This window comes from Phallusia mammillata, chromosome 2, assembly GCF_965637545.1.
Source record: "Phallusia mammillata chromosome 2, kaPhaMamm4.hap1.1, whole genome shotgun sequence".
Taxonomy (NCBI): domain Eukaryota; kingdom Metazoa; phylum Chordata; class Ascidiacea; order Phlebobranchia; family Ascidiidae; genus Phallusia; species Phallusia mammillata.
This window is the reverse complement of record NC_137253.1, coordinates 11,223,346-11,248,703: the sequence shown is the minus strand read 5'-3', so window position 1 is coordinate 11,248,703 and position 25,358 is coordinate 11,223,346. Positions and strand designations below refer to the sequence as shown.

The 25,358-nt window shown below is 37.4% G+C and overlaps 1 protein-coding gene and 1 long non-coding RNA gene across 7 annotated transcripts in view; both read right to left on the bottom strand.

Moving 5' to 3' along the window:
* The window catches only part of LOC145214686 (small G protein signaling modulator 2-like), a 43,346-nt gene extending 18,260 nt beyond the window's left edge, over positions 1-25,086 (bottom strand). The window contains exons 1-17 of one of the 6 annotated variants that reach the window (XM_080083265.1): positions 24,875-25,086; positions 24,649-24,692; positions 24,319-24,394; positions 20,161-20,320; positions 19,539-19,685; positions 13,358-13,425; positions 12,012-12,114; positions 11,456-11,633; positions 5,949-6,136; positions 5,515-5,583; positions 3,985-4,052; positions 3,541-3,707; positions 2,904-3,018; positions 1,949-2,317; positions 1,236-1,356; positions 549-759; positions 86-289 (exon numbers count right to left, since the gene is read on the bottom strand). In XM_080083265.1, coding sequence (XP_079939391.1) covers positions 86-289; positions 549-759; positions 1,236-1,356; positions 1,949-2,317; positions 2,904-3,018; positions 3,541-3,707; positions 3,985-4,052; positions 5,515-5,583; positions 5,949-6,136; positions 11,456-11,633; positions 12,012-12,114; positions 13,358-13,425; positions 19,539-19,685; positions 20,161-20,320; positions 24,319-24,394; positions 24,649-24,692; positions 24,875-24,905 — 2,319 coding nt within the window. In that variant the 5' untranslated portion in view covers positions 24,906-25,086. The remainder of the gene's footprint in view (positions 1-85; positions 290-548; positions 760-1,235; positions 1,357-1,948; positions 2,318-2,903; positions 3,019-3,540; positions 3,708-3,984; positions 4,053-5,514; positions 5,584-5,948; positions 6,137-11,455; positions 11,634-12,011; positions 12,115-13,357; positions 13,426-19,538; positions 19,686-20,160; positions 20,321-24,318; positions 24,395-24,648; positions 24,693-24,874) is intronic. The other 5 variants (XM_080083268.1, XM_080083267.1, XM_080083266.1 and 2 more) reach the window with 5 other exon arrangements.
* LOC145214689 (uncharacterized) lies at positions 15,591-19,532 on the bottom strand. Its single transcript, XR_013857099.1, has 2 exons — positions 16,251-19,532; positions 15,591-16,040 (listed from the first exon to the last, which is right to left on the bottom strand). It is a non-coding gene; the product is annotated as an uncharacterized LOC145214689 (long non-coding RNA).
* Positions 25,087-25,358: the final 272 nt, after the last annotated feature.

Here is a 25,358-nt window from a genome sequence, read left to right as displayed (position 1 = left end):
TTTGATTGGTCGTGATTACACGACACGTCTTACTGCATAAAAATTGCATTTAGCTGCAAAGGCTAAATGCAATTTTCTTTTTTACCAGTTTTATCACAGCTTCAACGGCCAACCATTCTTCCATGATGTGTTCGTATTCGTCTAACGTTTGAGCGTCGATCAATTGGCGTTGTTCGTTACTGCTACCTGGCGGATAATGTTTTAGCAGATACGGCCAGACGGTGGCGCGCAGGTGCGACTTCACCCCTCCGTAGTAGACGTAACGCGTCAGTTCTTCTAGGCTGCTCAACTGTAAAACAAGTAAATAGGTTTTTGTAAAGTGAGTTATTTTTTTCTAATACGTATTTTTGTTTTTAATGTTACTTTTTTATTCTTTTAGTACCTCCTAGGCCAAACAATTTTGGTATCTTATACGTAATTGTACAGAAAATATATATTTAACCATGGTCTTTTTAGCTTTCTTATTCTAATATAATATTCCAAAAGGGAAATTGTTTTCGAAGATCAGATATTAATTCCGCTGTTCGCTTTATCATAAATATGCATACCTGGTCATCAGGGTTTAATTTTCCCCACACACTGTCGTCGACGCCGCCGCTTGCGTCAGTCGGTGACATCGGACTGATGACGTCATCGTTTACCAGAGCCGACAGGTGAGTCCGCACGGTCGTTAGGTGGCGGCAGTGGGCGAGCCATCCGTAGAAAGCTCGAGAAATAATCTGACGCCGCATGGTGTCGCACAAGACACGAAGAGACGATCTGAATTTACGAAAAAGTTAGATTTTTCAAGCATTGACAAAAATGAGATATCCGAACTTCGTATTACCACTAAAACAATTTTCAAAAAACAGCATGTTTAGTGATGAGAATTTATCCAAGCCCCTATAAGTTATATATTTGGAACAGGCAACACGGCTCTATGCAAGAATTGGTACATAAATGTTTCAAAGCAATTATCCTGAAAAAAGTATACGACCCGGTAACGAACTCCTCACGGCCCGGTGGTTGCCGACCACTGATTTAAGTCATGATTTTAGCTGTTTACCTTATTTACATTTATAATCCTGATTTTGTGTCTTAATTATCGCAGAAAGTAAGAAATTTAAAAATGAAAAAGACAACAGAAAAAAAAGCTTATACATGTTTTTCCTCAAAAAAGAAAAAATATATACAGAAACAACATGCGAATCAACATAAATGGCAATACATTTGCATAACAGTGAAAACTTCCTTACCCCGAATAGGAAGAGGAATTGAATTTGCTTCCTTCCGGGTTGTCATAGTGACGGGGGTGGTTCTGATCCCACGAATACATGTCCAAGTGAGGAACGAAGCCGTCGGTCGAATCCCACGTGACTGAAAACGTAAGTCAGCAAAACGTCAAAAACGTGACTCAGCGTCTTTTTAAAGCAATGTAAGAAAAGTTGCTTTTTGTGGGTAACGAATTCTACGTGATTTTAAGTCATGCACTAAACGACAAATATCGAAAACACGGCATCCATCACACTAACAAACATGCAGGGTGGACGGACAAAGCGTTGGAAAAAGATTATTGTGTGATAGATTTGAGAAAGCTTAATAATAATGTGGGCTGCATTTATTGTCTATATTTGTTGCAAAATGTTTGTCAATTCTGACTTACACCTGTAAACTACCAAGTCATACAAAATGCTAAAATAAGACTTAGAAAATCAGCTCTTTGTCAAAAGCGATTCGATATTAAACTTTGCTAAAAACGCTAGTTGCAAAAAGACGTTAACATACAAGTTATTTTAAAAAGTTGCGTTAACTAACACATATAGAAGCTCGACTCTTCTATATTTTATCAAAAGTGCCTTTTTTATGCGCCTGTCCAATTAAAATTTATCGCCTTATGTGTAAAACAATCTTTTTTCCAACGTTTAGCCACGTGCATAAATATCCAATAACCAGGCAATTGTACAGACACCTGTCACTCCGTTCGCACCATCTGTTTTGCTTTCCTCTGCCACGTGCCTCCGCCTCTTATGCTTTGCCGGGGAACCGTTAGCAACGGGGGAATTTTCGGGGTCCGCCTGGGGCCTACACTTGCTGCAGCGACACGGGGGCTGCACGTAGACTCCAGGGGCGGTCACGTGGCTATCATTTAATACCACTGACCGGGCGATGGCACCAGAGGGCCGAGATGACTTCTTGGTTTTCGGAAAGCTCGGTTGACGGGTTGTAGGCTGAAGCGAGGCAGTGATGAGGCTTGGGAGAGTGAAGATTGAATCCATGAGGTCGAACTTGGTGTTGTTCGGCACAGGAGGCAGATAGGATGAGCGAGGGGCCACCACGTCTACACACGTATACAGACACATGGAAGTGACATGCAAGATGTAAGATGAGCGTGCAGCGAGGGACGAAACAACACGGACAAATGGACACACATACACTAGTGGTTTGTTTTTTGTGCAGATCAACAAACAAGAAAATTGAATCTATTTTGTTCCCACAACTATATCCGTATTTTAGAGAAAACAAGAAAGTACAGTAAGCCTCGATTAAACTGGATTTTTCGCCTAATTCGGACAAAACTGGAGATCCAAACGGATTTACCGAGGGTTACTATATACTAAATCAGTGGACCTCAACCTTTTAGGTCTTAAGACTATTTTTTTATTCGCAAATTCATATCAAGTGTAAGTTACAAAACAAATAGCAGACAGTTGAAAAATATTATCGTACGTAATAAGGGGTTCGCGGATTCACTAAAAATGGTCACCGATTTATAAGTACGCGGGGGTGAGAAACACTGCACAAAACATACCCGTATTCTAGTACACAACGATTCTAGTATAGAGCTACTAAACGTTTTTCAAGCTACAGTGCTTCTAAATAACACAAGTTGCATTTAAAAGCAAAAAAAGGTTGTTTTCACTCACAACTGCTGTCAGATGAGGAGTTGACCCGAAACACGAAATCAGTCGGTTCCTCGTATTCGGAACCGGTTTCGGATCTTCGATTCGATTTCCTCCGCAAATGGGGAAAGATTTTTCCCTGCAGAATAAAACAATTAAGTCACCATGCTACCAACGGGTATGTTGTGATAAAATTCCTTTTTTTGTTGTCTTGTGCTGTTTATGGGCTTAGCTGTGTCAGTTGTAAGCCGGCCTGAATCTGAAAAGTGCAAGTCCGAAACCCGGCCCAAACCTAAAATTACTTCAAAAGACAGAATCAGGCCTGAAAGTTGGTGAAATCGTGGCACAAATGCAACCGTGTGTGAAGTTCAGCCCAAATGTAGACCATTTTATTTAAACCCGAACCCGACTTGAACCCGAAAATATCCGACTTGCATCTCAGAGCTAAATACGTTTCGTTTCTTGTATATTTATTTGTTGCGTGCTCTATCGCAAACGCAAGATAAAAAGTTTTTTTTTAGAAATAGGGACAATCAAATTTCTTCAAGACATTGACTAAAAAACAAGGACAAACAAAAGGACGGTATCACAATTCACAACCCTGGCTGTATGTGGAAATATTACTGAAAACTTGGGCTTTTCAGAACAAGGGAAATCTCACCTTGCCCTCCTGGGACCACAGCGGGGGGTCGAGGTAACCATGAGGCAACAATCCAGTTTCCAAGCAGGAGAGAAAAGCCAGTAAATGACCACCTGGCGGGAAACGTATCGGGGGCCACTGGACGCCGTCTTGACCAACAAGGACCAAAGTGCCCATCTTTTCTGTGGCTGTAACACAAAATTTACCATGAAATGAATTAAGAGGAAAGTATGATTTTATGATTGACAACCGTTTATTTTGTTTGGTGGGCTTATTTGCTTGTTTTATAAAAAATACTTAAAAAGACGTAATTGTTTATGCCCACCTTAGCTTATTACTTATCGATTTTTTTTAATTAGAAAATGGAAATTGTGTTTTAGTGAAATTCTATTTTCAACCTTGATACGTATAGTCTTGACACAAAAATTTCCTATGACACCGATAACCTCTCTATGGCTTAATTACCTTGCTGGTGGCAATGCAGGTAAACGACATCACGGACATTGACAGAGATCGCAAATTCCCAATAAGAACTGTTAAAACAAAATATAATAGATGTAACTATGAAGTGAGTAGAGTAGGTCATTACGCGATGGTCGCCACTACGAGAATTTTACTCATAGTTCTTAATGCAAAAAGACACTACACTTTTTTATCGCTTTGCTTTGCTCTCACCCTTTTATTCATATGTTTTGGAAAACGGTGTAATATATCAACAAAAATTGAGACACAAAATTTGACTTTTTTGTACGTAATACGTTTTTTTCCGGATGGAATGTTTTTTCAGCTTCTTTAAACCACGTTGCTAAGTTTGAAGTTTGTTTGGCTAACATATAGTATTTTGACAATAAAACGACATCTTTATCGCCACGCGGGAATCAAATACAGATTTTAGTTCATTACATAAACCGCGGGCCAAAACATCGGAAACACTGCCGTATAGCCGATACGATGAAAAATATCGATGCAGTGATAGTGAAACCATTATTTGGCGTATATACGAAACATGCGAGCTCTTCAAAATATCTCTATCAGCGCTGGTGTTGTATCGATTATTCCTGGAACGAATGAATGCCGGCGAAGGCGTTAAATTATTCACAAGCTAATGTATTAAATATATGTGCGCTCTGCATTCTCGCTGCTATTAATCCCTGCGTCCTGTGCGGTCGCGTGATCACGTGACACACCAACAGGGGTCACTACAGGTTAATGTGTGTTTGATTTCAGTGGTAATGTGTCCTAGTGTAGATTAACGAAAATGTGTGCCTGATTATTAGGTATGCTTGGTACGAAGCGTATATATTGCTTAAAGACCAATATAACAGCCAAAATAGACGTAAAGATGCTTTTTCGTTTAAACGGTTCGGCAAACGCTCATGCCATCAGTGATATGAGGGGCTATATATCAGTTACACCTGTTTATAGGCACTACCTATTGATATTGAATCTATAATAATTGTACATATAGTATTTGATTTGCTATGTCGCCTTTATTGGACCTGATGCACTGTGATTTATGAGTATGCCGTGATCACTGGTCTGCGTGAACGCTTTAGGGCTGATCCCAGTTATGAATTTATGTTCATCTTAACTGATTACTTGGTAACCTGGCGATCCCCTACTATGAAGCTGACATGTACAGCATACGAGGCAGACAAATGTGCTTGTGATTCACTTTTGACGGATTCACCGCTGAGCCTGTGTAGCTCAGTTGGTAGTCCCGGAAAGACTACTGTTGTGAGTTCGAATCCCACCGTAGGTCACATTTTTTAGCCTGTGCCTTGCCAAAGGTAGGAATACTTAGGAGACCGGCGTGATTAGGTATGACGCCTTCAATGGGTCTGGTGTACTTTGATCTATTTTATGTGTAAATACGTTGTTGTCATGTACCAAGTAGTGCGAGGCTGTTACCGATAAGTTATGCTCATCTTGTGATAGGGTGCTAGTATGACATACGGTGCTGCTGCGTGAATATTCTGTGATGACCATTCTTACCTCTTGGTTCGTTCGAGCACTTTTCGCCGCTGGGGGCGCTCTTTCTTGTTCGCCAGCCCGTTCATGCTGCTACAACAACAACATACACAACTATATTCGCAAATCCATGCTCATGCTTTCTAACACACACATAACTTGTAATTAAAAAAAATGAAGAGTTAGAAAAATACAAATATATATAACAATAAAAGGTTACATTTGCACCTGGGATTTGATATTGCAACCATCTGGACATGAAAAAGATAATTGCTTTTTAATAAATCTCTACTATGACCACAAAACAAACTTGAACAAACTACAACTAAACACAGACAAAATCAATTTACAGCAAAGTCTTTAACAGACCTCTAAACAACGACACAAAAATGCTGTGCACTACTTCTACGACCATCCACAACATCGCTACTGCGTCACAGTGACGTCACGGGGTGTACCTGATGTCAGCGGAATCTTCGGAAGCATTTACGGAGGTGCGTTCCGCTTTCCGCTGTTCCGCGGTTCCGTCATTTCCCTCGCTTCCGTCTTTTACGTTCATGAGCTGATTGGGAGTCCATTTGATCACGAGGAGGTTGATTTCCTGATGAAGAGAGAGGTATCCAGGGATAGGACCCACTTCTTCCTGCTGCCGAGGAGCATAAAAAAGATTTTAAACTTAAACGGCATAAAATTTTACGGAGCACAACTTTTGACACCTATCTATTACAGCTGTAAAAAATAATCGAATTAAGCGTTAAGCAGTATAAAAACAAAAAAAGTGAAATTCAAAAACTAAAATGTAAGATTTGACCTTTGGTACATGTTTTGTCAAACCTAACTGGAACCCTAAAGTACAGGCCGAAGAAGCGAAATCAGCTTAAATCCGAATAGTTTCTTTTCAAAAAAGTTCGACCTAGATCCGAAATTTAGAATAACTAACATAAAATTACACCACATACTTTTTCAAGTTTGAAGCTAGGCCCAAATTAAGTCCGTTTCATTAACACTTACGTCTAAACCCAACCGGAAAAGCCTGCTTCGACTTACAACTCTGAACAGAATTGATACATTTGTGACAAAATTACAGTAAAAAAATACATGCTTTAGGTATTTGGAATAAATTTTGGATTTTCATTCCAACCAACCCGTCGCAACGGGAGCCCCAGGTGATTTCTTTACCAATTCAAATTTTAATAGGGCAAAAACATGTTTGTAGTCTGTTATAAAATGATATTAACAGTAAAAAAATACGATCAACACGTGTTGCATACATATTACTGAATCAGCCTGTAAAACGGGGTGGTGACCGACGGATCTCTCTTCACTAGTCAAATGTCCAAACATAAGAGCGGCATTAATTTCGCCTATTTAGAAGGCTTCATTATTTACCGATTTAAAACTAGAATAGTTTTCCTATATATATATTGCCAGTTTATATATACTACATCATATTTAACGATGTATCACATATACCACTTACTATATTTATAAAGGATATATATTTGGCACCTACATTTCATTGGATCCCTATCTTTTTCCTGGCACTTTATAACATAATTGTTTCTGCAAGCATAATCTAATGGGTCCCCACACATATGCATATGCGATTTGGTAACAGTAAAAATAGGACACAATCATTGTTAAACTGGAATAGAATTATGATTTTTAATCCGCACATAGTGTTCCCTGGCGCCGTTTTTACATACCAACAATCTGATTGCTTAGCTGGGCTTTTTATGTCCAAAACCTTTTCTGAAACAGTTTTATTAATGCTTTCAGTTTGAGAAGTCATGTTACACAGGTGTAACAAATCATGCTGCGCTGTCGCTAATGTTTACAGCGCTAAATAACAAACATCGTAACATCTTAATTCCAACCAGTGAGAAAATGGCCAAGTGACGCCTGTATTCAGCGTGAAGCAGAGGCATTTTTTCCATGTGCCACTATCGTCAATCAATCCCATTGCGTCAGCTGTGCACTGAACGAGCACAAATTTGACAAAAGACAGCATGTAAAAACATATTTGGGGCTGTAAAGAGTAATTACTGAGCTGATTCCACTGAAATTTTTAACAGCCAACAAGGAGCACCCTATCCACAGCTGTTTAAAATTTCAGCAGGTTAAGTCTTGTATTTGTGACCTCATTAACATGTGAACAAACAAACAAATATTTGGGGGTAAAGGCGTGAAAGTGGATATATACAACTTCAAGTTACAAAATACTTTAAAATACGCTGCAATGTACCAATCAAAAAAGTATGAAACTCGAGACTCATCTGCTTTAGCAAGTATAGCCGTTTTAAAAAAATCCCGTTTTGGGGGGCTGTGGTTGAACCGAGGGATGAAACGGGGTCAAAATTCACATGGACCATCTTTAGACCAATATCTATAATGTGTGCAAATTTGAAAAAGTTTGAACCATTCTTTCTTGACCAAAACGTGGTAACAAATCCGCGTTAGACAGAAAAAAATATAGACAAAAACAATATATGTCCCCTTTAGGGAAGGGGACCCATAAATAGCAGTGTTTTTTTTTTCAACTATGATACATTTGCCTTAGTTTTTTTGTAGTTTTTCCTATTATTTAACTGTTGCAAGGGAATACATTGTACAAAAGTACAGCATTCATTGCTTTTTAGTGATAGTGATAAATAAAAGTCAAATTATATAGTCTTTGATGGCTTATTAGACATGTAACAAGACAAGAGAAACTAGAAGAGTGGCTTTCTGATATACTGCTATTTTATATATTCTAACTTATATGATATTTACCAATTTACTATACACATCATTTGATCTACACGTATGATTGTTTTTGCACACAAACACAAATGGGTCCCCACACGCGTGTTTGTGCGGATTGACAGTAAACAAATGTTGCGGTGATTTTTAGATTCTTAAGGACAAATTTTTAGAAAGCATTAACCCAACAATAAAAAAAATTGTTCGTATTCTTTTTGCACTATTATTGTCATATAATTACAAAAACATTAAAAAAACGTAACAAATACTTTAATTTAATCTCTTGCTTTGACCAAGATATTGTCGTCCAAGGTCGGGTTTTGAACACAATTTTTTTAGAAAGCTGTAACAGTTGTGTTACAGACACTTTAAATTAAAAAGCAATTTGCTACAAGTGTATACATAACAAATTGTTTTTCATTTAACTTTGTTTCGCAAAACGAGTACCATTGACCTGTAGTAACCTCTCAGGGTGCACACGCCTAACGACTGTTTGACCTTTTGACACCGTTTTCAATAGCACGCCGTCCTGAGTCCTGAGTGTTCAACAATACCGTTAAGCCTAATTTTTACATGTCTTGAGCATTGACTCCTAAATTGATTGTCAAAAAAAAAACTCTACCTTATGACGAAAGAAAGTTCTGAACAGTGTTTGTAATACCTACTAGTTGACCTTAAGTAACCCGTGATCATGCGGCGGCCAACCTGACAACGAGCATTTAAAAAAACATTTATTTTGCAAAAAAGTCAAGTTCATTTTTTCATGTTTACTTTGATTAACAAAGTTTTGCTTGACATATACAAAACCGAAGCACGGTTATTAGGTTTAAATCACGTCATAGGTGTAAAACCTTCGCCAAAACCAAAAATGTGAGTGATAACTTAATAAAACGACACAGCATTGCTGTGCAAAACAGCTGATTTCTAATCACTGAAACGACGTCTCGTAAAACGTCTGTCCGACGTCAAGCTGAGCCCTCCCGCTATCGTAAACCAGTGAGTTACTCTCTTGGTACTTCTGCCTACAGTGTCTTTCTTGACCAAACGAGCGTTAGACACATTTACGTTTCGGGGGCCTGTGGGTGAACCGCTGGGTAATTCGGGGTCAAACTTCTAGAGGATCAAGTTCAGATTGATAACTAACATATGTCCAAATTTGAATAAATTTGAAGCACTTTTTCTTTACCACACGAGCATTACAAACCAGCGTTAAAAATTTTACGTTTCGGGGGCCTGTGGGTGAATCGCTGGGTGATTCGGGGTTAAACTTCTGGAGGATCAAGTTTGGATTAATAACTAACATATGTCCAAATTTGAATAAATTTGAAGCACTTTTTCTTTACCACACGAGCATTACAAACCAGCGTTAAAAATTTTACGTTTCGGGGACCTGTGGGTGAAAATTCACATGGACCATCTTTAGACCAATATCTGTAATGTGTGTAAATTTGAAAAAGTTTGAACCATTCTTTCTTGACCAAAACGTGGGAACAAATCCGCGTTAGACGGAAAATAAAAGAAAAAAGAAAAAAAAAATTATGGGGACCCATAATAACTCCATAAAAGCAGAAAATGCTTTTATACTTAAACGAAAATAATCTCAAATAGAAGATATCGACCCACACGTTAAGTATTGACGACGGCATCGTATAATCGATACACGGGGAATGCATTTACAATTTTTCACTATTAATATTGTCAGAAATGCTTGATTAAGCAGTGGCGTTATAGATAAGTATGGTGGTCAGATTATTTGGACCATCACTGGTTATCGGTCATTGTTTGTGTCCAGTAAACACATAAAACCCATCGTCATGACGACGTATCTCAAAAATCGATAAAGCCGTGATTGAAATGCTTTATACGTGTTGACCATAACGAATTGGTATTTTTATCCCTAAATGGATAATTTCATTTTGAGCATATGTATAATACAGCAAAGTAATGGCTTGATAATTAAAAATATACACAACAATTAACGCAATTAGATGTTTTATGAGTACAGTTTTACCAATAGGATCAGTTACGCTGATGACGCTATTAGGGCGAAATAAACATATATGTATATATATATGAAAGGTTTTTCTTGAACTTAAATGAATAATTAAAGTAGTAAGGTGAAAAATGTCTCATTCGCTCACACCATAAATTATTTTATTCAACAATTTGTCTGTCGTGAATTTCATTAGAGCTATAAAAAAACGCCAAAGAGAAAGGAATAATGCGCTGTGATGGATTATTATTGGATTTTGAAAGCTGATGGAAAATTAAGGTGTTATGAAATCGATTTTTCGCAAAAAGGTCACAGTAGATTTTGCCCACACTGTGTAAGGGCCACTATTGAAAGGAGCAAAAATTTCTGAATTGCATTTGAAAAAAACAATTCTTTTTTTAACACTTTTTCCAATTATAAATGGCTTTTCAATATAATGCCAATTTATATGCGTCTTTTTTAATAATTTGCGACCTAAAGTAACTTGAGTACTTGAATCTGAATTAGCATCACTATATGTGGATCTAAGTTTGAAGTTAGTGCCTAATTGTCCAAATTTTAAATAAGGCAATTTGGTATACGTCCAGATTACTAACTAATACACTACATGAATCGTACTCAACCGTGCCTATTGAAAGCGTTCTACTGAATCAAAACGGTCTCCCAAGCGTTTCTATATGACAAGGCGTAGGCTAGAAACATTTTGCTGTAGTGGGATTCGAACCCACGACAGGCGTACTTTGATTTATATGTCAGTATGCCGTGATCGCTGGTCTGCATAAAAGCTTCCGGCCTCGTCCCAGTAATGCATACATGCTCATTTCAGATTAAATACTTGAACATCGTTTTGTTCTCTATTTGGGTCCAACAGATTTTTCAGCATTTAAATCACCATTTTACTAAATTTTAATTGTCGATTTAGTCACAGCAACAACTAAGAACATTTATAGTAGGTTTGTTCGGTGTTTTCAGCAAACTGTTCGACAGCGATTGCTTTTTGACAGATCAGCTAAACAACTAGACTTTCCTATTTAGGCCAAAGAGGGACAAAACAAATGTGATTGTTACGCAGAGCATGCTTTGCGTTGCATTTGAATCTCATACTCACGCGAGTATATTTTCAACCAACATAACATCGCTACGAAATTTGAACCTAAATTTTCCGAATACTACAAGTGCCGTTGAAATAATAACAAACGAATTTCACAAAAAAGACTTATGTTGCCTCACCGGTTGAACGACGACGTTATTTTTTCCGTACAGTAATGTCATCTTTGAATTTTGGTGAAGAGATTCCACATATTCCCTGAACGACGAACTTCGGTCAGGTGAATCGGTCGAATTGTGATTGTGCATCGACGAAGTGTTGATCGCTAGACGGCGCACAGGAGAGTTTGGAGTTGCATGCCTGAAATTGGAGTTGAAAAAACGGTCACTGGTTGCGGTTATGGCTTTTGGCATAAGTGTTTTTTTTTCGTTGGTTTTATATGGACAGTCTTTGGTAATCTAAAAAGGTTTTCATCTAAAAGGTATAAAACTGTAATGGTTTCATCTTTTTTCCAATTTCAGCCGATTCGTGTATGTAAGCCGAAACTTCAAGTATAGCAATAAATTTGGCTTTCGGCAATTTCAAGTAAAAAAAGTGTTTGGTGATTCATGTTTCAGTTTTAAGTAACCTTTTACTTGTCATTACATAATATTCAGCAGATTTGGGTCATGAACCAAGCATTTAAAATATCGATACTTAAAAGTTTCGTGTCCAAGTAATAAACAACATTCAACTCACCGACTATGCAACCGATGTCGCTGCAGTAATTCTCCCGCTGGTGGATCAGACCAATAATTGTCGTGAGTTTTCATCTTTGTAAAGTCAAGTGCACATGGACCGACTAAAAAGCAAAAAGACTGTGTCACAAAAACCTGACAAAACTGACAAATTATGAATAACTTGTGTACAAAATTCAGCGAAAAGGTAAAAAACGGTTATCTATGGTTAGCTGGTGCCAACAATTATCAACTATAGCTTTATACCGTTTTGTAGGCATCAGTTTTGGGAGACAAAGATTTACAACCACTATTAGTATAAAAACACGCTTATCTTAAAACGTAAGGATGCATCATAAAGCGAAAACGTTTCTCCTAGCCAGGCAAACAGAGAAATACTCAAACCCGGATATGTGGTTTCAATAGACTTGCAAACAAAACGGCAGTACCACAGCAAAATATAATATCTGAATGCAAGCCTAAGCCACTGTACTATACGATGGAAAATTGAAACACCATTTTGGATTTAAAACCTGTCATTAAAACACAGTGTCTTGTCGCACACAGAAAATTGCATGCAAATAAGGTATGTTTGGAAACCCGTTTTATACGTGCAAGGTCATAGCATTGGAACAAAAGGCATTTCATGACCGGTATGAACAAATGGATGCACATTGGTGGTGACAGGCCAACTGACAAGGGTAACTTTGTGCTTGTTTGCGCATAACCATTTATGTTAAACAGCCCACATGACGATGTTACAGCACGTTATTTCCTCAAGTTTAAGGTTAATTTATCCGTCACTGAAAAACGTCATACCATTTTGTCGCAACAAAAACAGAGTTAGTTTCTGCAAAGCAAATATCCTAAAAAGCTCGCTATTTTTGTAACAATTATTAACTTTTCGTTTTTGTACCTAAAACAAATTTTTAAAGACAAAGAAAGAAAGAGTGTACCTGAAAATGATATTGCGAGAACAACAAATCACCTAACATTCTATGGGAATGATTAGTGAACTGCTGATTCGGTATATGACGCCTTCAATGGGTCTATTAAATTAAGCAACCTGAAAGCCCCACAATGATGAAATATACAAATTTATATTTATAACAGTTTTGTGTTTTCAGTACAGAACCACTACATCCTTAGTGTTCGCTTATATTTAAATGTCCCTGCGTTCGTTTAACCGAACACAATAGAGGTATATGCGAAAACGGGCAACACTGATGCAAAACCCGCTATAACAGCATGATAAACCAAAGGAAACCGCCGTTCTGTTGCAAAATAGCTTGTCAGGGGCTGGCTCGGCCGCCAGTGCTTATTATAATGCGACTGGGGAAGCTGAGATAGATAGGAAACGACACTCACCAAGCAGAGAAGCGAAAATTTCACCACGAACGGGGTCGGCCATGATTGATCTCTTTTCGTAATATTTGCTGTGAACAGAACAAGATACTGTTAATGCACGTTACGAAATTTCCCTTCAATGACAAACGCTGTAGGCTGTGGTGTGAAAGTTTACGTGAAACAGTCGATGAGCCTATACCTAAAAAACTGATACATTACAGTTATAATAGCTAGTTAAATATTTCCTGTATATCGCTGTAAGTTGGACGTATATAACGCTGTACAGTATGCATACATGATGGTATGGGTATATTTTGAAGTTAAACACGGCGAATAAATAGGTCATTTAATCATTTCCAGAATCTCTGACTGAAGACATTGGCTCATTTAATTTACATTTTTTGCAACATAAGCAAAACGGGTTGCAAAGTCTTTTGCAAAAAATCAAAGAACCACAAGATCTTCGTTCAATAGAAAACACATACAGTCAGGCGTTCTATCCAGACAGCATGACAGGCCCACTTAAACTCAAACGGTATACAACCACATGTGGTGCACCGAACAAAAACTTTTATAAAAGACAAGTGTCATGTGACCAGAAGACCAACAGTTGAACCCAGGAATCAACTGACTAAAATGTTAAAGCCCAGAGAAAAACCAGCCAATAGCATTAGCCACGTATATTTACCTAAGGCAAAACACAAAGTAACAAAAGCGATCGAAATCACGAAATGGGCGTTGCCACCTAAATACTTGTCAAGCGTAAAAAAAGTCTTCCAACGCTGCAACCGACAGTGGAACCCAAACCGTCTGCTATATAGCCAGGGTTGCCATACCGTCCATATTTCTAAGATTTGTCCTTGTTTTTGACTTAGGTCCTAATTGTGTCTTATTTTCAACAATTTCAAGTCGACTTAGTGAAATGACAGTCAAATCTCTGCTACAAGTAAATGTAAACCTAGACCTGTGTTCTATTGAGGTGCACGAAGTATTTTCTACGCATAAGATCGTTTGATCGTTTGTGGTACAATAATATAGCATGTGATATAACATGGCCTTTTTAGAGATTTGTTCAAAACCGTTTGTTTTGTGTCGAATAAAAACAAAAATTTCGGTTGTCCTTATTTTGGAGTCCATGTCGATGGCAATCCTGTATAACATAAGCCTCATGTGCTTTGCAATCGTTTCTGCTAACTTTAATTTAGACACCAACATGAAACTTTTATGCTACTTAAAAAAATCTGACTTTTTAAAATCTGACGCATGACTTGATGTTTCATTTCAGACCTAATGTTGTTAAACGGCAAGATTATGTCCGTTATCTTGGCAATAAAAGAAATCGAATTGTTCTCATATAACATAGAACTGACTGTAGATACCTATGCTTGTAATGTAAGTGGTCAGAGGCGCCATTCGAAGGTTCAAAAATGAAATCTATAATTTTTTTGCACTATTCAGAAAAATACCGGAATACTCGTACATAAAAATGGTCTTAGCGGCTTGCACGAACGCTAACAACATTCTGTTAACAAAAAAGTATCTTAACCAAACTCTTAGTAGTGCAGGGGCGGCATTACGAACACATCTCGCTAAGTTTAGCGAGCTCGGTATTGACGCACGACCTCGTTAAGTTGAGATTTGGTATTACGAACCCCCGTCTCGCTAACCGGACCTCGCTAAAGTCCTCGCTAACTAACGTAACGTCGGAATTCAATTGTGCCTGTGGCTACGTATTATGCTGGTAAAAGTTTGTACAAACGAAGAAAAATCGTAAATGTCGGTTTTAATTTAATATTAAAATGGCGTTTGCGAAGAATAACTGTATTGGATTGATGCCATCAATTCACGAGGATTTACACATTTTCCAGTTAAAATAAGTTGCAAAAATTCCGGTAAGAACAAGTCCTTATTATATACTTCCGTGTGCGCAATACAGTTTAAGAAATCTAATTTGGGCAAACACAACGTTTAAGCCATTGTACCAACCGTCCGTGTGGTAGTGACTCAAAGTTGTTTACACCCTCCATATTTTCTTACAACACTCTAGCTATAAGATGAACGTGTCAAGAAAGGTTGTTTTTATTGATCACAGTAGTTATTTTGTGTTAAATTTATAACATTGTCATGTATTTTTTATTTTTTTTAAATACTTGTCCGTTTTGTAATGTGTCTCAAATCTCTGCCTGCAAACACTGCCATTGAGGAACCTCCACAATAAATGTAATGATCTGCATGACAATATTGCCAGATACTGAAGTGATTCCATTTTAATAACATGATTATTCAAACAGCATGTACTTGTGTTTATTAGAAACAAAAAGTGACAGTGTAGCATTACATGAATAAAATTGAATTGAAAGAATTGTGAAAACAAATAAAACATAAAAACTTTGAACAAATTGACAATTGAGTTGTTCTAAATTACCATGTGAGGTGGGTAATAGACAGAAACACTAATGCACATAATACAAACACCATGTACAGTATTGACACTGATTAAAAATGTAATTGTTAAGTGCCTAAGGCTGATTGTACTTTTTTCAGCTTTACAGCAGTCAAATTTGACCTGTAATTTTGGTCACAATGCATGATCATTTGTTCCAATTTGAACTTATTTTGTGTGTGTCCAGCAAGTCTCTTTTTGCATCATGGTTTTGGTCGGTCTCTTTGTAAGGAGAATACTGGTTCTTATTTTGTTTTAAATCTGTAATTGAAAAATGAATATGTAATATTGGGGTTGTTAATTGAAGATGCAAACCATAAAACCTTATGAAATGAGTTGTACAAAACATGTGTTTAGGTGTAAAAAAGTTGTCATTGTTTCAAACATAAATATCACCCTAATGCCACCACTTAGCCTTAGAGACTGTAAACCATTTTATAAATGCAAACCAACGTTAATCACAGATCTTACCGTATTGTTATAAAGCTCCAACGTTATACCAAAAGATGTTCAAGATATGAAACTTCCATTTCAACTGTTGTCCACGTTTCAATAAATTCTTGCATGTTTCTTGATGTTCTCATGCTACTTTATCAAATAACCAAATTCCAAACTGTCCGTAAATTAGGAAATCCAAACATTTTGAGGTTATATTGCAAAATGCTTTAAAAACAGCATAAATAACAGGCCAAAATCGTTTGTCGCAAGGTGTCGCATAGCGCGGCGTGACGATTTTGCTGAGTCAGCGTCTTTTTTCTTACGATTTTGACGCATTCTCTCGTATTTGCGTCAGGCCTTAGCGAGGCGTTTGCGAGGACACTTCGTAATACCAAATACGTTACCGAGTTGCTCGCTCGTTAACTCCTCGCTAAAGATTTTTTTACCGAGCTCGGTAAGTTAGCGAGTGAGGAAGTGTTCATAATGCCGCCCCAGATCAGTCTGCAGAGAAAACCGTGGGTGTAAATTGTACCATCGAAAGGGACTTAAGGACAAATGTTGAGTAAACGTCTATTGCCAGGTAAAGAGTAAAAAGATCACATTATAAACCCATAAATGCTCAGGTTCATTTGTTAAACCGCCGCTTTTGCAAAATCAATATGCACTGGGTCGTAGGTAAACAATGGCCTCTATTCATAGCGGGGAAAGGCAAACGGATGTGGGTGGCAATGCGCTGGAATTCTAGCCAACGAAATAGCCACAGCAACCCTACAAGCAGAATTACAATGAAGATTCGGTTCAATTTGAGATTGGGTCTCAAGCTATAGAGCAGGGATGGCGAACCTTTTTAGGTGAATGGGTCAAACATGAGATCAAAAATCGGAAAGAAGACGAAGTGGGTCACATATTTTATAGCATGCCAATGCTGAACAGCTTGTTGCTGCATCTTCTCTGCAAGTCTCGCAATCCTAGGTAGTTTTCAGTTTAATACACACAGCACTCATATCTTGGCTGAGACGATCCCTGCTGGCACTTGATTTTACGAAATTCATGTGTGAAAACAAGGATTCGCATGAATATGTAAAACCGAACAGCGTCAACAAAGTTACAACAAATCGTTTCAAGCTGTACGTTTAAATAAGGATATCTGTTGCCTCACAATTGACTCAACAATCTGTATTTTAAGACAATAGGCAATCTGGCAAAGGGCTTAAATTTAACTGTTGTGTTGCTTTTTATTCTTGGAAATCTGGTAACCCAACCTATAGTAATCAGTATAAATCAGTGGTTCGCCATCTCTGCTATAGAGTATAGTATAGACCAGGGGTCCGCAAATAGTGGGTCGCGACCCAAATTTGGGTCGCGAGACCTTCCAGTCTGGGTCGCGAAATATTTTAAATTTCCCATGAATATTCTACAGTATTAATGAATTTCGGCTTTTTTCAACCTTTTAATCATTATTGCATTGTTACGTATGACTACGTAACTGTGCCATACAGTCTATGTAACAATGCAAAAAGTTAAGCGCACCTAAGCAAGCATGCGTTTTGTGATTAGCTGTGTTCTCAACACAGAGCCCACAGTTCTCATTTGAAAGAATAAATACGTTCGTTTACCTACTGTGAAAACAGCAACTGACAATAGCATTATAGCAGTCTTAATATTGATATTTAGTTGCTTAGTATTTTCCACAAACTTACATGCTAACAAAATGCTTTGGTCGCGATAATTTAGAGCAATTTTTTTAGGGTCGCGCCAAAAAGTATTTCCGCCCCCCTGGTATAGACCATGGGTCCGCAACCTTTTTTCTACTGCGGACCGTTTTTGAAACTAAAATTTGATCGCGGACCGGATATTAAAAAAAATATATATTTAGCAACGAAAACGCCTAAATTAGTTTATCATCCCCGGCATACATGGGCAAAATGTTTTAAAAGATTAACTTAAAAAATTATACGGCCCGGTAACAAACTCGTCGCGGACCGGTACCGGGCCGCGGCCCGGCGGTTGCCGACCACTGCCATAGACGGAACGCCTTGTGTGCGGTATTTTTAGAGGGCCAAATTCCTATTATTCACCAAAACAATTTTAAAAACGTTCATTGACGAATATAAATATTTCATGCGTTTAAATAAGACAAACGCCGGAAAAAAACAATCCGCGAAATATACCTGACTCTGTGGTAACCTGATCCATAATGCTTTTTGAGCAGTAAGAATTATGACACGTCCAGTATTGGTTACAATGGGGTCATGTGCATTATTAATAGGGGTACAAGCACGCTATGACCTTCTTGCAACTGTTTGCTGAAATCCTTGAAAATCTCACCACGTTTGGTATCCTTAATACACAAGATTGCTTGGAATTTTAAGACCTACAGCAAGATATCGCTGCTTTTTATACCAAGCAACTGCAATTGGGAACAAAAAAGTTAATTTTGATAATATGTCCAAATCATTTGTCCAAAACCTCACCACGCGGTCCAATTAAGCGATCGAGTATATTTTGGAAACACACGAGTTGAATTCCCCTTACAGCGCTCGCTATTCAGGGATGTAAAAACAGTTCTTTGATCTAAGGCCCCTAAGGAATTTGCCAAGTCCTAAAAAAACTTGTTTGCTAAAATCTAATATTTTACATGTAGGACGTCCGCATATCAAAATGCACAAATGTGCACTTCTCTTTGGTATTGTTTAGGTCCCAACAGAGAGTTTCTCCTTTTTTATTCGAAAGCAACACAAGTTTGTACAGGTAACATGTACAGCACAGACATGCATAATTCAGCCTATAGGTCGTGTGATATTGGTAGAGACCGGGCACAGCAACACATTTAACGATGCTGAACCTGATTGGTTCAGTCGTACGCTGCAGATGGAAAGAGTGCGATGAAGGGCGTATAAAGTAGGAAACGTTAGTCAATACACACTTAACTGACGTTGGTTTGTTTTGATTGGTCTTGTACAATTTTATACATTGTTAAGTTTTCCTCTTTTTCGGATTTGGATTATAAGATGTCACATAAAGTGTATGAATACATTTTAAGATTTCTTTAAAAGATCAAACCTTTGACAATAAGAATTAAGAACAAAACTGTGCTGAAATGTTAGTCGTTAAAATATATTTATGAGTGACTTTAAATGCATTTTCAGGACTAAAATGTTTCAAACTGGTCTGTGTTATGATACTCAATACCTCAACCGCATTATATTTTTCTACAAAATTTGGTCAGTTTAAACTTTTGCAGAACTATGCTCCATTAATTCCTTTATTGTTTACAAAATATAAAATCTGAAACATATTTTTTAAATTTCCATTCCGTACCTGTTATTGGCGACCAGATGAGCTACAATGTGATCGAGCTGTTTAGATGTGAGAGCCATTCTTACCCACAAGAATTTACGTTTCCCGTTACTGTGGTGTGTGCTGTTAGACCGATGGTCTTCGTGGTTGGATGAACCGTTTGATGTTCTGGAAAAAACAGAGTTTTTAAATTTGAAAAATAACTAGAAACGTGGCTTTTCTACATAAAAACGAGTATTTCTCTCGACGTTTCGACGACCCATACAAGAGGCCTTCATCAATAAAATGGCCTGTATTGCAAGACAAATTTCTTATAAAGCTACAATTGCAACAAAACACACAAAAAACAGCGATTACAAGATCGTGCGACTGCAAACTCACACTAACACAGTGATAAAACATTCCTGTATATTTATATTTTAAATATTCTACATCCTTTACCGGTTTACTATACACACCATTGGACCCCTACTATCACGATTGTTTTGGCAAGCAAAAACGAATGGATCCCCAATTACAAGTATTAATGCTAATTGGTTAAGGCACATGGTGCAATTATTATAAATTCAAAGTTTGAAAATTCAAATTAATACGATTTGTAATTGGCCAACCACTACGTTACTTCAATTAGTTTGCAACTCACTTATCAAACGACGATTCCACGTCCTCGATTTTCGCCACTAGCTGCCCGACCTCAGGAAGGGACTTCCCCACTTTCGTGAACAGACTGGCAATTTTGTTGATGCGCAGAAAACCTGCGATGCGTCGTCGCAAGCCGTCCAACAGGCAGGTTTCGACCGTACCTAAGTTAAACGGAAAGGTTTTCTTTAAATTTCAGAAGATTGAAACATCGCCTTGAGTTAAGTTAAGTTTATTTCGCTTGGTGGAAGAAAATAAAGCGACACAAATGCACTTAAAAACCACCATGCCGAAAATCGCTGAAAAATGTCAAACGTTATGCAGCGCAGAAGGGCACAATGAGAGCCAGGCGCGCTGCAGCTACACAAAATATAGTTTTTTCAGTACTAAATCATAATAAGGTGTTTTTTCGCCTTTAATTGGTCACAAGAAATTTAGCGATTTGTTAATTGACAATTTTTTAAACAATATCCTTACAGCAGTATCAGCCTTTTTCTGATATTTATCTTCACTGACTTTGCAAAAATGCGTCAAAATCCTTATTATTGCACTAGCTCGAATGGTAATGTACTCGAAGATATCATATCAGTGATGTGTAATGCCGGTAGCTCTCGTATTTCAGTTTATCATCGGTATAAATGATTCATGTTTGTGTCTGCCGGTGAGCATATGTTTGTGTATTTGAAGGTTTTTTTGAGCTATCAGAAAATATTCCAACTTTACAATTTTTGTATTTGCGAGTTCTATTCCTTCAATTCAGCAAGTAAGTTGGCTTTACTCGGATTTTCGGATATTTTAAGTTAAACTGTATTTTTATAATACGGCTAGCACCGCCTATATATTGTGTAAACACAATTTCAACTTCATTGAGCTCTTCTGGCAATTGTATTTTTATACCAACGTTTCGACGTCCTATACAGGTCGCCTTCATCAGAGTAAATAACACTGAATATGCGTGCGTAGTACAGTGCACGATAAACAAAGGAAAACAAAACATTTCACAATTTGGTAAAGATTTAAAAAAAATATGTTTTACAACAAGTTGGCCAAGAAAATGGTAAAAAATGTAAACGCACTATAGTAACACCTACAAAACATTTATTATTTAGTACCCAAAGGGTCACCTACACACCTAACAAAACACGACCAACATTTTCAAACGCAAAAATCATTGAAAAAAAGCATCATTGAAAGGCGCAACCTTTTCCCTTGCAATGATTACTGGCCTTTGACGGGCTTATGGACGACGCCGAAAAATCGATAAATCGATAAAAAAGAAGCGGCTTAATTATAGCGGAATAACAGTGTGACGTACATTTGCCTTTTGACAGGTTCATGACGTTTGTCGACGCAATGCAACGTACAGGCCTTTGTTTTTTCTCTACACCTTAAAACGCTGTTACGAACGCAGCTGGTTTTATAATAGGAATAACGATTTTCTGAGGAAATATGATGTGGTTTGATTTGATGTATTGTTCTTACGATCGGATGTGCACATTTAAAGAAATTCAAATTCTACGAAAGAAAATTGTAATTCATAATCTTGTATTTAGTGTAACAAATCTACATGGATTTTTATCAATAATAGTAAAGTTCGACGTTTTACGAAATACCGTAAACCTCGGTAAAAAACAAGTCAGGTAAATTTGGATCTTCGCGTAACTTGGCTATAACTTGAGGTACAAATGATTTTTAGCGCGGTAACTGGTCGACATCGGTTATTTCGGATCTTCGCATAATTCGGAAATTTTTTATTGTCCAAACGGGTCCGGATTAAGCGAGGTTTACGGCAATAGCGAAATTCAAACAAAAAATATTAAGCTTCAGAGAATGGCCTTTCACGTGAAAAAAGGTTATGTTACCCCAGCAACAAAGGCCAAATTTTAGGCAATGACACTTCCCACCCACCTCGAAATGACTGATAACACGGCGACACCGTATATCACGTTTACGAAAATACCCTCTCTTGGACTAAAATCATTTGACATGACGTCAGAAACCTGTCAGTAGCGTCATAATGCCATTATAAATGCATTCTTTTATACTGGTCTTGTATCCTGCGTGCAACATAGAAGAAGTCTAATACAAAATCAAATTGTGCCTGATCTTTAAGCATAAATTGCGGAAGGAATTGTTGTACACGAGAGAAAATGAATCCTATTTGGATCGTCTCGCAAACTTCCAGCCTGTTGGTATGAGTTCTATTTTCTTTACAAAGCTTAGTTATAGGTATACCTTTATTCGACACTAAGCAGTAACAGAAATTAGGACTTCAATGATTACATCACTACACCAAATATACAACTTTTGAACGCATTTCGTGCAGTAAAAATAAAGTGAGAAATGTTTTAAGAAGTGTAATTAACAAACAATCTTTAAAATACATGTATGTAAGTTCAGGAGGTGTATCATGCATTTGAACCAAATCTTAGTAAAACAGACGTTAGCAACTTTTTATATGTAGGCGCGTGCTAGACAAATAAACAACCTTGACAACGGACTTTGGCGATTATAGAGCAAACACATCGTTAATTGTTGGTAAATACGACGCTTCTAAGAATTTCAAACATTTGGTGTACAGTAATTCTTTTTAGTTGCATGGGCTATAAGTAATAATAGTTTTAACTTTTGCACTACGGAAATAACATAAACGTATCGGACAAACAGCGAGATTGGATTTTTCACTTTTCGGAGCGATAAGCCATAATTTTCTTTTATAACACTTACTTCACCTACACACGTTACTAAAAGACATTGCACACGGCCCTCGATTTGTAAGGGACGTGTGCATAGACTGAGAGCCACTTTCCAAAGTTAAAACTATAAAATACGTCGTTATATATCACCGCAGGCAATTATAGGCAGGTGTAACAGCAAATAGGTAATGACATTAATTCCCCAGTTGTCTCATAACTTTGTTTCTTGGTCGTGAAATCCCTAATTAATAAATGACAATTGACTTTTCCCTACATCTTGGCGTACTGGCTTTGGTTATGTTGTTTGATGAGGTTATCAGTGTAAAAAAGACCTGGAAGGTTCGAAAAGTATCAAACGAAACACGTGACACAGCAGATATGAACAGTGGTGGGATTCAATTTTTTTTGTCAGTCGGTTCTATCACATAAGTCATATTTTTTAGCCTTTTCTGTAACAAAAAGTCCAATCACAGAAGCCAGTAATGCTAACCGGTTCGCTGATCTCATAAAATTTCGTGAGACGGTTCTTTAGAATCTTTGCGAACCGACTGAATCCCACCACTGGATATAACTTTGTTGATGGCTCTTTTGCCATGTTACGCTTCACATGTTGTTACGCTCGCGCTTTCAGCATTGTTACGAATTTTACCACACTGAGCAAAAAGGCTCTGCTTCGATAGTGCACATTTCTTTTCCATTTTGAACTAAAAACCGATATTTCTAGATAACAGTTTGATAAAGGACGACAACAAAATACGGTTTGGCCATAATTTGTCGAAATGCTTGAGACAGAGGAAAACAATGTGTTTTACAAATGTTCTAAAAATTGTCGTTTAAAGAACTCGAATAGATAAGAACCAATGAGGCACAAAGTACGTCGTTTTACTTTCCCAGCGCCGCACATTAACTGGTTCGTAATAGATCGGACAAGTTGATGCAATGTGCTGTTGTTCGTATTGACAAGTGCAATCCGGCGCATAGCATGATGTCCATTGTTTCGACGTTTATTGACGTCCTGTGAGCCGTGGGGCGTCCCTTATGCACATTGCTGGTTGCTAGTGCCTATTATTTGTAGCCTTAGCGGGAGGCGCAGCACGAGAGCTAATTTACTAACCAGTAAACGTTGGTTGGGAACGAGAAACGTGAAGTAAAATACTTATATTTGGTATTGGTATTTCATGACGAAAACACGGTTGAAACCATAATTTCTGTGTAAATGTGTGCTGTGACAAATTGGTAATAAGTAATTTTGAGTTCATTTATCATCCAAGTAAATAATCAAGACACAAAAATGAAACATTGCACTTTGCAAGCCAAATGCCAAGCATTGCTGCCTTAACCGACATATATAATGGTAAAAAAATAAAACCTTTACATAAAATACAACATGAATTCAACATATGACATAGAACGATCAGGGCCATGCATACTTCACAGGTTTAGAAACCTCTCTGTGCGTTACTTACCACAAAGTCGCAGCACTTGGGTACTTTCTTCATGTACAAATTTTTTAGTCACAGCTTCTTCCATAACAGCCTTGACCTATTAGATCAAAATAAGGCTGAAACCCATTCTTAAATATGTATTGTACCAAACATTAGGCAATAAGCTATATTTTGGGACTTAAAATGTAACCAAACATATAAAATGTAACCAACATATAAAATGTAACCAACATATAATATATATTGGAGCATAACATTTTATTAAGTTAAACAATATGATACAAAGCAGGTTTGGAAAAATATTCAGTTGTAACTATTCTAAATAGCAATAATAACTGTTTGAGATTTTACCTGGCTTTTAAGTTGAAACAGGAAGTTTTCATTTCGTTCCTCAACTGTAAAAAACATGAAAAACAATCACAATGATGTAAACAAAAACAATCCCGACAAAATTACAGCAAAAATATTCAGCTTGAATGCAAAGTGGTAATGATGACAGCTGTTTTTAAGTTACAAAGTTTAAATTCATTCCCCCCCCCCCCCCAAAAAAAAACACACACAAAATGGTGCAGCATACCTGAAATTGGATCAACTTCATTTACAGTCATTTTGTATTCTTGAAGTAGACTGAAAATCTAAAGTTTTCCTTGAAGTAAAAGTAACTTGGACCAAACCAGACCTTATTCCAAGAAGTTTTTATTCAGTATCATTTGCAGCAACTTTCGGAACATTTTTAGTAGTCCCTAAACTATAACCAACTGTTTATTAACTGCAAAAGTACACAGAAAAAAATAAGCAGTGTAGCAACCTGACAATGGTTGCACACATCTTCAAACTGCTTTTACATAACTACACAAAAATAACCCTAAAAAATGTGAACTGCAATACACTACTTCAAAACAGCAGACACCAGCAGCAGTACAGTGACTCCTTCAACTTGTCATAACAACAGCAACACAGCGGCACGCTTTAGTCACTTTTCTCCCACAGTCACAGCTGCTGCCGGCACGACAACGTCTGTTGCACTATCATTTCTCCAACAACGTGAAAATTCGAAGGAA